We start from the raw sequence: 16,773 nt of genomic DNA on the forward strand, positions 1-16,773 counted from the left end.
TTCCTAGAAGAAGAAAAACAGGGTGGTGGTGGTGAATGGTATCTAGTCATTGGTACCTTTAGAGAACCCCTGCCCTGTATGTTATGATTTCTTATGGTGGTGGCTTGTGAGATAATGTTGTACTTGGGGATTAAAATATGCTTATACTGCTTTAGTTATGATGAAACCAGGCATATTTTGGAAAATCTGAAAACGCACAGAAGCAGCAGAGAAAAGCAGGCCTTTGTTCTTAGGGTTTGCCAAATCAGGACCCAGAGGTTATGTGGGTGGTTTTAGAAAACCCCTTTGCCGTGAGAAAAGAGGTAGCCAGAGCTGCTTCTGCCTGTTTGTGTTCAACCAAAGGTGAACCGTTCTGGAAGATTGGCTAATGCCATCTTGGTAGTCAAGATAACCCCACAATTAATTGGTAGTTGTTGCAGCAATGAGCTCATATATGTTTATAGTCACTTGCTTTGATATAAGTTAATGGGCTTGCTTTGATGTAATCCTTATCTGTGAGCTTGGGGTGCTGGGCTCTGAGCCCAGAAAAGGGGAACTATCTGTCAGACTTGGGTATTTGCCACCCATGCCCTCATCTGGGCAGGTGAAGCGACGGGAAGGCCTAGACAAAGTGACGTTTGCTGCTTTGTGTATAAAGAATGTATGCATGTTTGTTTGGGCATGGACAAGCCATCTCCTTTCTGTGGTGTCCACCCCACGTCTGCAAAGGCTGAGGGTGCTTACCTTTTTCCTCTCTTGAGAAGTACATAGAGCTTATGCAGGAAGTTGGAAGAGTTATTGGAAGAGCTCAGATTAATTTTACTGGATCCAACGTTTACCTGCATTGCTTGGAAATGTAAGGCATGTGTGTGCATGTGCATGCTTTCTCTTTCTATGTCTCTGTGGGAAGGGCCCCCATCCAGGAAGGTGGGAGTGAAGGGATCGGAGGATGGTACCCATGACCCTTTCTCAAAAGTCCTAATGTCCCCATGGGCCTAGAAAGGTGTGTGATATATGACTTGGGCAATTCGGACTAGATGTAGTGCCATCTGTTGCTAGATAGCAATATATAAGGGAGGAGGAATTGAGAGTAGGTGTAGTAAGGATGAACTGCTCCATTTGTGTTGCATAGCGTATCACTGTAGTTACATCCAGCACGGTTAGCTGTGATGGTGTGTTCACAGCAGGGTTTCTGTACAATTGGTGTGTGAATCTCTGCTGCCCTTAATATTCTTTTTCTCTCAATATACTTGGTTCAGTGGACAGTAGGAAAAATGCTTTGAATTAACCAAGGATACTGTTCTTAAAAAATAAAGGAAAGCACAAGAGTTCTAGGAATAAGTGTTCCTAGAAATAACTTGGGCCATGTCTGCCTTACAGTTTATATGGAGTGCAATCTGATTTCCATGCACATCTGACCTGTGCACAGATGTGCATTCACCCTTATGCACCATAGCAGAGAGTTAATTGATGTAGATGCAATGGGTTGGTATGTAACATGGCATCTGGCATACTTCTTCCTCTCGGGAATCATTTGTTTTGCAAACAACTTCCACACCTGCATGCAAATACTTTGAGAGGGACGCATAGGTTTTTTTTTTAGTGTTATGTAGAAACAATGCCACTTACCGTGAGCTCTGACCATTGAGATACTTGCACACCCACCCACTTTGTATGTACCAGCGGAAAGAGTGGTAGTGATAATGTGCAGCACAAGTGAGGCTTTGAATAATTGGAAGACAGTTGGCTTGCGGTATGGACATAAATGAACTGAAGTAAAGATTAGCTTCTTCCGTCTTAGCGATTTGGTGGTGATCTTGTGGTGTGCACCTCCCTCTCTCCTGTTTGAATATGAAATTGGGTTTGTGCCAAAAAATAAACCTCCAGAGTGGCTTCTTGTGCTTCTGGAGTGTGCTGGGGCATATCCTGATGTGGATCCTCTAGTTTAAACAGGCAGTGGTTCATTGGTTTGGGCACTAAAGTACTGTAATGTAAGTACTGGCTTGTTGAATGGAGCCAGCCACCATGTGGTTCAATTTTCAAACCATTACCATGGGGCTATTGCTTGTCCAAGACTTCGTCTCCCCTTAGCAAAATAATTTCCACCTTTTATTTGACATCAAGTCAAAGATCGATGCTGTTGCTGCTGTGGGCCATGGATGATTTCTAAAGGGGTTCTCCCAAACTTTTCATCAACTCATTTGCTCCAATGGGCAATTGGCTATAAGTAAGTGCTGACCTTGATCCAGATTTAGATGCATGGTATCCTTGAGTTCTCCACGCCTCAGTGATGGACATTCCTCAAATTTGTATTTATTGTAGAATTGGTTTGAAAGTTTTGGTTTCCACGAATTCTGCATGATTAAAAATAAAATACACCCAAGTGGCAGAGGGATTTAGAAGAGAAGTGTTACTGCACCTTAAACTGCAGTGGTTCAGTGATGTTCTTTTTCACTCTTTAAGCCCCTGGTAATTCTCTTGTCATTAGGCTAAGTATTCACTGGTATGGTTGGGTTAATGCGATGTGTGGATATCCTGAGATAACAGTGATTTGGTGCCATAATGAGTTTCCTGAACAGTAAGTGTAATATTCACTTTCTTTTGTTACAGATGGAAGAGAAACGGCGAAAGTACTCGATCAGCAGTGATAACTCAGACACCACTGACAGTAAGACCTTTAATTCAAGGCTTTGAACAAGATAACTAAACGATTCACCTCCAGCAGGGAAAGCATTTGAATAATTACTTTGCAGACAGCCGGGGAAAGCTACATTTTACTGGGTAGTCCCTGAACAATAAATTGTACTTGGGGATTGCTTTTCAAAATATGCTACAAGACGTTAATATCCACTTGCATATCTGGCAGTGGGGTGCCTTTTGTCTGATCTAAGTGTCCTTCTCCTCCTGTGAACGGTGCGCAAGAGGAAGCCATAAAATAAAACTGATTATAAAACTTTGACTCAGACAAAACCCTTATTAGACAGCACACTGCAACCTATCTTCTCTCATAACAGCTTAGTCAAAGGACACTGGGCTTCAGGAAGGAGCAAGTGTTTGAAATAAACTTAACTTTAAAACTAAAGTAGTCTTTTGGCAAGGCTGGAAGCTATCTGATGGCTACGTTACAGGAACAAAAACTGAGGAAGACACCAAACACAAGGAAGCCAAAAAGAGGCGAAGCCTCCAAGTGGTGCTTAGAAGTACAGCATTTTAAATGAAAGATGCAACATGGTCAACACATTTTGACATACGACTTCTTCCATGTTCAATAAAGTGTTCTGTTTCCAAGCATAATTTTGAGTACTGTATGGGAACTGTTCTGGCTCAGTTTTCCATCAGTAAATTGTGTAGTTTAGGCTCTTAGCACTTCAAGGGCAGAATGTTTGTTGGCATAAAAACAAACTGTAGGTGGTTAAACTGGGCATATTGTAGGAATTAGTTTGGGATGTGCAACATGAACACAATTTACTTTAGTGTGCAAATATTATGGACTCTTCTCCGTAACTTCCCATGCTCAGTTACCTTTAAACAAGCTACAAGATGTGGCATTTAAAACCGTGTGACAATGTGCAGCTACTGTCACTTCCTGGAAAAGGAAGGTCATGGCTGTGTTTACAGTTACTCTGCAGGAGAGCATTTGTCAACAGTTAAAACATCACCTACTGCATAAATGCCAAAGTCCAACTGAGATAAGGTGGTGCAGTTTAATACTGTGATTAACAATGTTTTAACCCCTCAAGAGCCCTAAAGCTCTCCTGAAAAGTTTTTTAGAGGTTTATTTTTTAGGGTTATTAAAAGCCTGGTGCTAAGAGGAAGGGGTGATAGTTCAGGGATGGAGCATGTGCCAGGCAGGCAGAAGGTTAAATGGCTGGCATCTCTTGTTAAAGGATGTCCAGTAGCAGCACTACCTGGGAATTGAGTGCAGCCTTCCCCACTGGTGCTTTGCAGCTGTTGTTAAGACTCCCAACTCCCACTCAGTCAGTATTGCAAATGGTCAGGGACGATGGGAGGTGTAGTCCAGAGCCTCTGGAGGCCACCAGGTTGGTAAAGGCTGATTTAAACAAGACACTGCCAACTGAGTGGACAATCCTGGTCTAGATGTTCTAACTTAGTAAGAATCAGCTTCATGTGTTGTGCTTTGCCTCTTGAGTTAGCCATGTGAGGCTGGATGATTCCACTCTTGGGATCAGACACTTCCTGGGGATTTTCACTTGCTGACCCAAACTTCTAGGTGGAGTTTAACATTTCTTCCACGCTTAACTTTTTAATACAGGTACACATCCAGGACTTGATACATTCAAATGCGAAATGAGCACAGCATATTATTACACATCTTTCATTATGTCTATACACATCTTTATACGCAAGTGTCTTTCTTAAAAGAATAACCAACCACCTCTTAGAATAGAGAGAGAGTCCAAAAGCTATATGCAAGTACAGGACTATGATCTGCAGTGTTCTTTAACTCATGTAAGAGTAACAACACAGTACAAAAATTGACTTGCTTTAGGTTTTGGGGTAGGTTTCCCCACACAGATGTTTTCAGAATAGTATGCATGGGTAGGGCTCAGCATGGCCTATATAGAACTACTTCCATAGCCTTTTACCCCTTGAGGTAGTGTATGTGCATCATTACACATGCCGGCATGCTGGCAAAGAGTTCATTTACCCATTCAGATTTATAAGTGTCAGACTCAAGGAGGAGTTGACATGTGGGAGGGAAAGTTTGCCCTCCTGACCCACAGAATAAAGCACGTTTATTCTGAACCGAGAAAGCCAAAAGAGATAAATGGCAGCATAAGGTTCTATGTTATGATTTAATTGGAACAAGTCAAGCAACAAGGACCTTTTTAGCCTGCGGGGACTTTTACTGCAATGGCAACAGCAGCTTTCTCCCCCCCCCCTTTTTTTTTTTTTTGCAGACTCTCTGCGTGGAGAGCCTTTAAAAAAATTGTAAAGGTGTGATCTCTAGCACTTGAGAGAGGATCAGAACAGAGCTCCTGCATAAACTATTTAAAGCAACAGCTAAAAGAGCAAGTTTCTGTGGCCTTCCTCTAAATAGCAGAACCACATAACAATGGATGGTTTTATCAAATACCCTGGCTGGCATCTTAAATTGGATTAGAAGAGACTTAACACAATTATCAACAGTTTGTAATCCTTGAATGTCTGCAACCTGTAAAATCCACTCATTCCGTGACTGCTTGTGTGAGTACTCAGCACCTCATGTGAAGTACACTTCAATGACCAATAAAATTAAGGCTTGTTGATGACACTTGAGATGCTACAAGGGCTCTTGCTGGGCTGCTTCATTGTAGACCTCACCATGTCTAAAAGCTGCCATTCTTGTCACTGGGTAAAGCACCTGAGTGGAGTTGCTTTAGCAAGAGACTCCTCCCAGGGCCATAGGAAGCTGCCTTAAACTGAGTTTATCTATATTGATCCATCTAACTCAGTATTGTCTACATTGACTGGCAGTGGCTCTCCAGGATTTCATGCAGGGCTGTCTCCCAGCCCTACCTGGAGACGCCTGTGGGGCTTGAACCTGGGAAATGCTTGCAATGATGGAGCAATCTGCTTAGCTGTGTTGAATCCTTCACTTTGGGTCTGCATAGGTTGGCTCACAGTGACTGAGATATATGATTAGCACAGGAGGGGAAGCAGGAAGGAATCACCCAACAAAGAGTTAGAGCTAATTAAAAACCTCAGCTTTATTATGAGATTTCCACTAAGGTTTGTCCACTCTTATTAGGCTTAAAGCTACTAGCCCATAACTGAAGCAACACTTGATGCTTCGCCTGGATTTGTATTTTCTTAAGACCCAGATGCTTGTCCAAATTAGAAGCATTTGAAGTACAATAGCTACACAGGATATTCAAGAGCATCATTTAGGACAGTGGTTCTCAACCTGTGGGTCCCCATATGTTGTTGGACTACAACTCCCACCATCCTTGAGCTCTGGCCTTGCTAGTTAGGGATGATGGGAGTTGTAGTTCACCAACATCTGAGGACCCACAGGTTGAGAAAGGCTGATTTAGGAGAAACCTATATCAGGGGTCCCTTTACCTTTACCTTTACCTTTATATTTCCAATCAAATAATGCATCTAGCAAAGAGATAATTCAAACAAGAGGCAACAGGAGCAAAACAAAGCTGCTGGCCTCATGTAGAACCAGTTTCACCCAGTTGCTTTCTCAGAAGTTCTGGTGCATTGAATTCTTCTCCTCAGCAACACAGTTGGTGTTCAGATTGCAGTCCATAAGTCCTGAAGAATCTTCAACAAATGAACTGTAAATTTCTTGTTAGACACCAGTTAGATGGTGATTAGACTTTTCTTCGTGGAGGTCTTGCTGTTGTTATCTTAATGAATTTTGTTTTCGTTTGAAGGTCAGACAACATCAGCTTCAAGATGCTCCAAAATTCCAAATACAAAATCCGGTTGGTCAAGACAGAAGGAGAAGAAACCCTCAGAGGTAAGTTGCATTTCATCTTTCTATTCAGCCTCTGTGTTTGGCATTTGTTGTGTGTGTGTGTGTGTGTGTGTGTGTTTGTAGGTTTAAATACAAAAAGTAATTTTCTCAAACCTGAAGTTAAGGGCAGCCCTTGACACACCAGCAGGGATCAGAGACACTAGAAGGAAGCCCATATCTCTCTCCTTAGAAATACATAAACAGTTCTAGTGAACTCCTATCTGAAGATGCAGAAAGCACATTAGGTGACTATCCAGCACCATCTTAGTGCAGGGCCAGAACTCTGCTTCTCATAACACCTCTCCAGCTAACAGCTGTAGCTGGGGCTAGATCTGGTCCGAGGAATTACAGCTATATGATAGTTCCCAGTTGAGCTTTGCTAGAGCTGTCTGTCTAGTTGCTGTCCTTGGTCCTGCAATACCTACTATCTGTTGGCTTTCATTGCACTTTTGATCCAGGTAAACCCCTAGTTCATCCCAAACTTGAGTCCAAGTCAAATGAAAGCCTCTGCAGACAATCATTCACTGTCATTTGTATTCTGGTTCCACTTTTTGTCTTGACGTGGTAAAACCTTAATTACATGTTTATTCCTTGATATGCTTACATATGTATATATTTTAATTTTGCACACTGGTGTGGAGCTGTTGGGTAAGCTGTGACCAAGCAGAAGGCATCCAGAGTTGTGGTATATGACCATCCACAGAAAGACTTGGGAACAGTCCAGTAAATGGCTTTCCATGAAGGTAACGGGACCCCGACCGTTAGGTCCAGTTGCGGAGGACTCTGGGGTTGCGGCGCTCATCTCGCTTTACTGGCCGAGGGAGCCGGCGTACAGCACTTATCTACTTGCACTTCGTGCTTTCGAACTGCTAGGTTGACAGGAGCTGGGACCGAGCAACAGGATCTCACCCCGTCGCGGGGATTCGAACCACCGACCTTCTGATCGGCAAGCCCTAGGCTCAGTGGTTTAGACCAGAGCGCCACCCGCATCCCCTTCAAATGGCTTTCCATAGAGCCCACTAAAACCTAGGGCTAGCCTTGAGCATATCGTTTGTAGATGATGGAATGTTACCATCCTTGCAGCACTCATGGATCAGTCGAATGTGTGAATGAGCCTGACACAGTGGGAAATGCTCCAACAGACTTCCATATGGCTTCCAGTTTCTTTAGCTATTTTAAGACAATAGCTAAATTTGACTGGATGACGAGTATTCTCAGTAGACCACAGTTTAGAGTTATCCTACATCTCCCAACAAAAAGCAGTTTGTGTGTGCATTTGGGTGGTGCCAATTTTAACTACAGATGCAGTGCTGCACTAGTGGTGTTTGGGATGAAGACTCCATGTAGTGCAGGAACGAATGTATTTGGTTTATTCTAACGTTCATTGGCTGTGTTTCCACTGAAAACCTTGCTTAAGGCAATGCACAATAAAATTAAATGCACAGAATAAAAGAAGCAAAACAGCAAACTACAACTCAGCAGAGAACGAAGATCAAATCCTATGCATCAGTTACATTTTTTAGTTTCGCTGCCTGGTATTTGTGGTGAAGAACAGCTTGACAAGAAAGGTTAGTTATACATATTTCTCTAGGGCCCCAGGAAGTGTGTGACACACAGTACCCAACAGAAGAATCAGATTCCTCGGAGATGAGGTGAATCACTCTTCACAAGCTGAAGGAGAAACAGCCTGGCCCTTTCAAATGACAACTCAGGGTTGGGAAACTGTTCTCTTTGGTTGCCTGAGGTGTCACTCTCCACTGCTCTAGCAAATACCATTCCTTTTCAAGATACCACGTTTCAGGAATTATGCCTTTGCACAGACTGAGAACACACATTACTGTAAACGGAAAACATGAGTTTTGTTGCCATGTGGGAAGAACTGGCTGTTCATGGTGAACAGGAAAGAAGATATAACGGGTGCTTTTAACACATTTATTTATTGTGGCTACACCTGTATGTGCAGTTACTGAGATAGAAAGGAATCAAAACCATATAGACAGGCTTGAATAAAATGGCCTCGTGGGATCTAAAAAACATTCCCTGTCATAGCGCTGGTGAATCTTCACTGTAGTGTAAGCATTATTAAATATTTATTTCTAAATTTTAGATTATTTTTTTTAAAAAGTACATAGAATTAGACAGCACTTTCATGCTCCTCCATTCACACCAGAGAGATGGCAGTTTTTGACTGCACCCCCCCATCCCAAATCATCCCCAAAGGTTTCACAGTCCCCAGGAGCTTATTTTCAGGGGACATCAGAGGAAAGCTGAGGCATGAAAGCCCCATGATTGTGAACTCTGTTGTGATCCAAGCCACTACAGTGGTACCTCAGGTTAAGTCCTTAATTCGTTCCAGAGGTCCTTACTTAACCTGAAACTGTTCTTAACCTGAAGCACCCCTTTAGCTAATGGGGCTTCCTGCTGCCGCCGCGCCACCGGAGCATGATTTCTGTTCTCATCCTGAAGCAAAGTTCTTAACCTGAAGCACTATTTCTGGGTTAGCGGAGTCTGTAACCTGAAGCGTATGTAACCTGAGGTACCACTGTACAATGAAACTCTTACAACAACCCTGCAAGGTGGGTGTGTATTATCAGCCCCGTGTTGTAGATGTGGGTGTTGAGGCCGTGAAGCAACCAATGACTTGCCTAAAGCTAGACATTAACAGCAGATGTAATACTCTGGGACCTGCTGATTCATAGCTCAGTCTTTTAGCCACTCTGCCACATTGACTCTCCAAATGAGTTAAGATGTTGTCTCTGGCACACTAAAAAGCAGCCCTGGATTCTGGAAGGCGTGAGATCCAAGATGAACGACCCTAGGACTGTCCCTCTTGAGGCCGTGTTCTAGTTCCATCTTTGAGCTGAGATGCCCTTCTTGTTTCCTCTAGATAGAAGCATAGGCAGGAAAGATAAGGAATCAAAGGCATGAGTGCAACATAGTCATTAGCTAAATCAAGAGTGGTGCTTATTATGAAAGGCTGTGTGACAAGGGATTAGCTATATGCATTTGCAGTGCAACTGGAAAAACGAGCTTCTTTGCAGAGGAAAAAAACACACCAAGCCTTTTGTCAACACTGAGGTCATTATGCAGCATTATCAGGACACCCAGCAACAAGCCTGAGGCCCGTTCCAAACAGTCAAGGTAGCTGCCATGTATCTGTGGAGATGGTGAGACTATAGAGTCCTAACATAATATAGGCTTCTGCTTACATATGCGTTAGCAATGTGGTTTACAAACGTGTGCCATAATGGCTCTCCTTTGGCAAGACTATATATATATATATATTCTCCTTTTGACAGCCTGAAGATGTATTTGAGTGGTAATAAAGCATAGTGAAATCGTAGTATGGAGGGAATTGCAAGGCTTTTCACTGTTCACCTGTGTCTGTTCCTCTTATTCAGGGGCTGGCTAGTGACATATACCAAGGGAATATGTATGTAAAGAAGTACAACCAAAGGAATTGGGGAATACCCTTCTTTTGGCTGCCACAGCACAGGTTAGCCAGATACAGTAGTACCTCGGGTTACAGACGCTTCAGGTTACAGACTCCACCAACCCAGAAATAGTACCTTGGGTTAAGAACTTTGCTTCAGGATGAGAACAGAAATTGCGCGGCGGCGGGAGGCCCCATTAGCTAAAGTGGCACCTCAGGTTAAGAACAGTTTCAGTTTAAGAACAGACCTCCAGAACGAATTAAGTTCTTAACCCGAGGTACCACTGTACTAAAAACAAAGATTGTACAGTATGTGGTTAAGTGATCTTAAGTGTGACAACCTCTTTTGCCCTTTTCCAATCCTGCAAGACCTCTGTCATCACCTTCCCATTGTTCCCTGAGTTTCTGGTTCCTGGCCTCTGAACAGCATTTAGATCTGACCTTGCTGTGTTTGGGATCCATATTAGCTGGGAGCTGCCAGAAATTGTCCACTGAAACTATCAACTTAATGTAGCCATTCAAAGGGCAAATGGCATACCAAGAACCAATAGTAAAGAATATATAATGCCTCATTTACAATTATATTCTGCCTGCCTTTTGAATATTGAGCACCATTTTTGGTTGCTGTCTGATGGAAAGGATTTAGTAGACTTCTGGAAAATAAAGCAGAATAAATTGACCAGGAGCATGGACCAGGGGCCTTAGATAGCAAAAGGGAGAGATGGATGTTAGTACTATATCTGCACAGTACTGCTCTATAGCAAAAGTGAACGAGGAAATGCTTACTTAAACACACAGGTTTTAAAACAGATGGAAGAAGATACTTTTACACAACTCACTATTAACCCACAGAACTAATTATATCGGGAAGGAGTGAAGGCTAACTTGCAACCAAAAAGGGTTTTTATATTTTCACAGAAGTGCATCAGTGGTTTTGACCAAAATGTCCAGAGGCTTGGAATGTGGATTAAATTCTGCATAAGCCTTATGTATACCTCTTCTGAAATTGCCAATACTTCCTGCTTTCAGAAAAAGGGTTGAAAACATCAATCACTTTCTAATACATAGGATTCAGAACAATTATTCACCATGGGGCCAGTTCTCAAACACACACTAATGAGAACAACACAATCCTATAAAAGTCTACTCAGAAGTATGTCCTGTCGAGCTCTATGGGACCTGATCCCACATAAAGACATGTAGGATTGTAGCCCTCAGTGCCTAATCTAGGTTCCAGTCCCACATCCAAGCTTAAGTGAAAGCATTAAGATAAAAGCCAATTCATTCCCATGGCTCCAAGTCCCTATCTAGCTGCCCATGCTGGTCTTGGAACTCACATTCCCATTTCTTGCCAAAAAGGTCCTGAACTTTGAGCAAAACAAAGCATTGCAATTCAAATTAAGCATGTTTATGAAAAATGGCCTTATCTTCTAGTTAAAAGCAGTTTTATTCTTTGTTTTAGTTTTAAAGTCCAAAACAGAATCAAAAGCTTTAGATCTCAGCCAGAAGCAGATTTCACACAAACACAGAAAAGTTAACCAAAGAGGAAGGAACTCTGGTGTTTTCCAGGGACGCTTAAAGCAAGCTAGGTGTCTAGCAGCACCAGATTTGCCAATCTGCAGCTGCTTTTAAAAGCATTGGCTGTTGGTGGAGGGTTTAAAGTGCCAGTTGAATTCTAGTGAGATTGGCTAGAGCTTTTGTAGGTGAATAAAGCAGCCTTGAAACGGATATAGAAAAATTAATAGGAAAGCAAGTGAAGAGGCTGATGGGAAGAGAGAAAAGTGAAGTGGTTAGACGTGAAGCAGAAGTGGTTTTGTGCCAAGCCAGTGAAAAGCAGCACATTATGGGAGATGGAGAATTTCAACAGTTGCAAAGGGGTCTGACAAAACTACTGACCATTATCATCTTCAGGTTTCTCTTGTTTGTACGCGTCACTGGGGTAATAAAGTCGAGTCTTCAATGCAGCAAGCAAATGGCTTCTAAAATTATCTTCCTCTAGATTAGGGTCCAGTGGAAGTCTGTTTATGGTGGTGAAATCCCTCTTGTTTCAGCACTTTGCAGAGCATATAGGCACTTCTCGTGGTAGGCATGTACTTACTGTGGACTGCTAGCCACAAATATGCTTAAACTGCTTGATTGATTTGACTTCCCTGTATTTAAAGCAATTTTATTGCTTGTAGAGTTCCTACTTGTTTGGTCCTGTTGGTCAGCTGACTGTCAGTTGGAAACCAGACAGCGGTGGTGGTGGTGGTGGTGGTGGTGGGGGGAATCTTCAGAGCCCTATTGGAAGATGCTGGGGATTGAATCAGGAAACTTCTTCCTACAGAGCAGATGCTCTGCTACTGAGCTACAGTGCTTCATGTGTAACATCAATTCATGGTTTCCATTTGCACCCATCTTCCTTTCCACCACATGCATCCATAAGGGAATGCCTTGCAGAATGGTAGTTTCTCCCAAAGTATAAATGCAAGTAGGCCTGAAAATGATCTGCCTCTACTCAAAGTTTGAGGACTGTAAATTGTAGTCCTGTAGGGCCAGTGAGTAGAGGCTGATCATTTTCAGGGACGCGGGTGGCACTGTGGCCTAAAAAACCACTGAGCCTAGGGCTTGCTGATCCGAAGGTCGGTGGTTCGAATCCCCGCAATGGGGTGAGCTCCCGTTGCGCGGTCCCAGCTCCTGCCAACCTAGCACTTTGAAAGCACGTCAAAGTGCAAGTAGATAAATAGGTACCGCTTCGGCGAGAAGGTAAACGGCGTTTCTGTGCAATGCTCTGGTTTCACCAGAAGCGGCTTAGTCATGCTGGCCACATGACCCAGAAAAACTGTCTGCGGACAAACGTCGGCTCCCTCGGCCAGTAAAGCGAGATGAGCGCCACAACCCCAGAGTCATCCGTGACTGGACTTAACTGTCAGGGGTCCTTTACCTTTACCTTTTTAGGGCCAGTGAACACACTTGGTTGCAGCTTGATCCTGAGATGTGCTCATTACTAAGTACAGGCTATGCCCGATTTGTGTGTGGTCGTGTTCTAGGTTATTGTGCATGACAGTGGAGCATGCATAAGCCCGCTCTGCCCCATTAAGCCCCATTCCACTCCCTTTCCTGGTTACCTCTGGGTTGCTGTGATGCATGCGTGCACAGTTGTGCACATTCTAAATGTGTGTGAATTGGTCCTTGCCTATAAACTGCTTGATTTAGTATGGAATATACTGACCACAACACCCATGGAACAAAAAAACCCATAGAGTGTGATTCACCTAAAGATCCTGCATAAGGGATTCCACTTGTGCCATGGAGTCCCCCACCCACCCACAGTCCCCTTCTGAATTTGGCTCTGGGGAACACTGTCTGGCCAGTTAAAAAATTTGTGCAGACAGACTGATCGCCTCAGCTTGACATTGAATTCCACCCATAACATTATGTTTATACTGAAGGAGTGTTATACTGGCCTTCAGGGCAGATTAATCAGAACAGATGTTTCAGATTGGAGTGTTATGCTTTGGTCAGTTACTTTGGAGTAATCTCAGTGGCTTCAGTATACGTACTCTATGCTAAAGATTCTGCAAATCATAGCCTTATGCTCATTTTAATACTCATGCAATAGCATGAACTGAGCATAAACAATTGTTCCAACACATTAATGAGCCTTCTCAGTGTGAGAACTACACAGCCTGCATCAGTGTCAGATTGTTCCTTTATGGGCAAAGTCTACAGCTGATAAAGTATTCAAATTAAGCAAATTTATGCAAAACTGTCTGATCTGCTAATTAAAAGCGGATCTAAGCAAGACTTCCTTCAGTTTACTTAAGATGTCTAAAATGAAAATGATCGCTTCTCCTAAACATAGTTGCTTGGAAAGTAAATCTCACTGTTTCAGTAGAACTTTCAAGTAAGTGTGTTTTGGATCAGGGCTTAGAGTCTCATTTCAGAATATGGCAGTGTCATGGATTGGCTAGAAATAATGATACTTTGAGAAGTGGCTGATTGGTTCTGCATTGATTGATTATACAGTTTCTTTTAGATTCTGCCAGCCTTCAAACCATTCATGAAGTTAGTGCCCAGTTGACTTACTCTTGCTTGGTAATTCCAGAGCACAGTCCATTAGGGGCTAACCTCACTGGATTTTAATATTCTAGATTGCATTTTCTATGTCTCTTAAAAATAATATAACATCTAGTTGAACTTTTTTTTTTAAAGAGCACTTCATATTTGGGCAGGTATAGCCATAGGACTGCTTCCAACTCTATGACTCTATAAGTTGCTTATGAAAAGTTAGACGGCAGCCTTTATGATATTTGTTTATGATTATTCTTGTGATCTCAGGTTCACACAATCAAAGTATTTCGTTGGCTTTGAACCGAAACCTGTGATTGGTTGTTTGAGCTCTGAGAAGTAAAGAGTCATGCTGGTTGGGTTATCTTTTGTTATGGCTGTGGCTAATATATGGGGTATTGCTTCCTATTGATTCAAGGCTTTTAATTCTTCAGAAGTGTTTAAAAAGAATACCAACCCACTTTCCTAAGTAGGCAATAAATAAGAACCTTTGCAAATAGCATGTTGAAACACACTTGTGGTGATTTGATTCAGCCTCTGCCAGTCTCGGGAGCTCAGAGGAGTGGAAATGACATATATTTCCATTGAGCTGATTTTTAATGACAGTATTTATCATGTTAAAGCAGTAGCCGACGCAGAACCAATAACTCAGAAGGACAGATTGCCAGTCCAGCACCTGCAGCACTTCCTAATGCAGGGTTTCTTACTGGCTTTGGAAGTTATAGATGTTTGCTGTAGGTTCTTTGGGAGCGGGAACTTTTCTCTGGGTGAATGAATTCTCCATTCACAAACCGTGTGAGGCAAGAAGAGTTCCGAATGGATGACACAGAGCTGATGAATGGCACCACAGGGGCGCCAAGTATGGGGTGCTCTGGGTGCCTGAGCACCCACCAAAATTTTGTTGTGGGTGCTCTGCACCCACACCTCAGGACTTCTGAGATTGTTGAAGGCCTTGGACAGCATCTCTGAGGCCTCAGAGATGCTTTCTAAGGCCTTCCGAGGTTTCAGAACCTGACTTCCGGGGGTACTGGAAGTCAGGTTCCAAGGCTGGGGGGGGGGGGCGGGTGTGATGTCATACACTGGGCACGCATAACCTGGGGCCCAAGTTGGCTCCCCTGGTACACCATAGGCTTTATTAGAGCAACCAGTTGGCAATTCACCCATCAGTCAGTACAATGGCCCTAATCCAGTTAAAGTTGGTGGTGCCAAAGTCCCTTTGAGACCAGTGGATAAAACACATGGACTAACTTAAGTCCAGTTCCTTTCAGTAGAACTTAAGGTCAAAGGGTTATATCCAATGGAATCCCCTCAAAGACAAAAGGCTTATTGATCCAGTGGCAGCAAAACACAGAAGGGAAGTGGTTTAAGCTGATTCCTCCTCTCACTGACAGTTCCGCCTGCCTTTGGGAGTGGTAGTGCAAGGAAGCTGCGGGATTGAGGGTGAATTGGCAAAATATACACTCCCTTCTCATTGCACTAATGGGAACTTTCACTGCATCAAACAGTTTTCAGCTGCTATCTTGGCAGCTGTCACCAACTGAGTTTGCTATTAGCAGAATCTGCACACTGGAACTCCCTGATTATTGACACCAGGAGAAAATATACATAAATAAGAAAATCAGGGGAAACATAAATAAAATACAGCATCTTCACAGACAGGGAAAGAAAGGTAATACAATACAGTGTTGTGCGAACAATTAGTCTATCAAACTTAAATTTATATGTGCGTTCACAGGCTTGTCAGATAAATAAAAAAGATAATAGCATTGCTTCCTATGCTCTCTTTTCTCAGTTTTTTCCTAACCAAAACTGTTTTCTGTTAAGACTAATACCTCAGACCAGAACATGTTCACACTATCCAGACCTTAGTTTCTGGCCACATGCCTCCTAGTTTAGAAATGAAATGAAATCATACTGTTCAGCAAGGAATTTTTCCTTTGTACTTCTTTGTCCCCTTGGATACTTTATTTATAGGAAATTTCTCCCAGGAGAGCAATTTGCCACACAGGTAACTCTCAACTTACACACATATAACTTGTGCGCATTCAGCTTGATGTGCTTGACAATTAGGGGGAGGGGGAAGGAAAGGGGGTGGGTGTCCATGGAAAAAGACTTTGGCAATCCCACCTGCCATTGAACCCAGTGTGTATTGGCTTTACACGCTGTCCCCATGTAAGTTGACAGTCGCCTATCCTATTCTAAGCTGATCAAGGGTCTTTCAGAATTTTACTACATATGACCATGCCAGTGCTAACAAATACAAAATGATCCCTTTGTTTAAGTCTGCTGCCTCCTTTGTGTATAAAAATCAGCAGAGCTAAATAAAGAGGAATGACGGTCTATTTAATTAGAACGCTCTCATTTGTGCTGACAAAAAGGTGGTTTAGACCCCTGCCCATTCCATTGTTCCTCCTCTAGTGGCGGTCCAATTAAGTTCTCACCAGAGTCTTTGACTCGTGAGTGGAACCAAAAGAGGCATCAAATCAATATTTCACATGATAAAGAGACCAAGCCCTTTACAGGCACGTTTGCATCTTTATTTATTTGGCTAAATTGGATTAATTACATAGTGGCGCTCCCCTTTTTTGTCTATGAACCTAACAGAAAAGACCTCAGTTGGCAACCCAAGAGCCAAGTGTGTCTTAATATTGGTTGTAGATAATGTTTTGCATAGAAGTCCAATAGAGTGTATAACTGATGAGACTGTATAACTGATGAGGCTATATATTAAATGATCTGCTATTATATTTGAACAAGAAATGCCACTGCAGTAGGATAACTGGGGCCATTCCCGATGCCAAGTGTCTCACCCATTTGGTTCATATTTTAAATGTTGTCGATG

The 16,773-nt window shown here is 42.7% G+C and overlaps 1 protein-coding gene across 3 annotated transcripts in view; it reads left to right on the forward strand.

Moving 5' to 3' along the window:
• JADE2 (jade family PHD finger 2) overlaps positions 1 to 16,773 on the forward strand; it is a 147,175-nt gene that overhangs the window by 17,358 nt on the left and 113,044 nt on the right. For all 3 annotated transcript variants that reach the window (XM_077924526.1, XM_028718058.2, XM_028718057.2), the window contains exons 2-3: positions 2,590 to 2,647; positions 6,366 to 6,451. In XM_077924526.1, the coding sequence (XP_077780652.1) occupies positions 2,590 to 2,647; positions 6,366 to 6,451 (144 nt within the window). The remainder of the gene's footprint in view (positions 1 to 2,589; positions 2,648 to 6,365; positions 6,452 to 16,773) is intronic.

This window comes from Podarcis muralis, chromosome 2 (assembly GCF_964188315.1).
Source record: "Podarcis muralis chromosome 2, rPodMur119.hap1.1, whole genome shotgun sequence".
Classification (NCBI taxonomy): Eukaryota; Metazoa; Chordata; class Lepidosauria; order Squamata; family Lacertidae; genus Podarcis; species Podarcis muralis.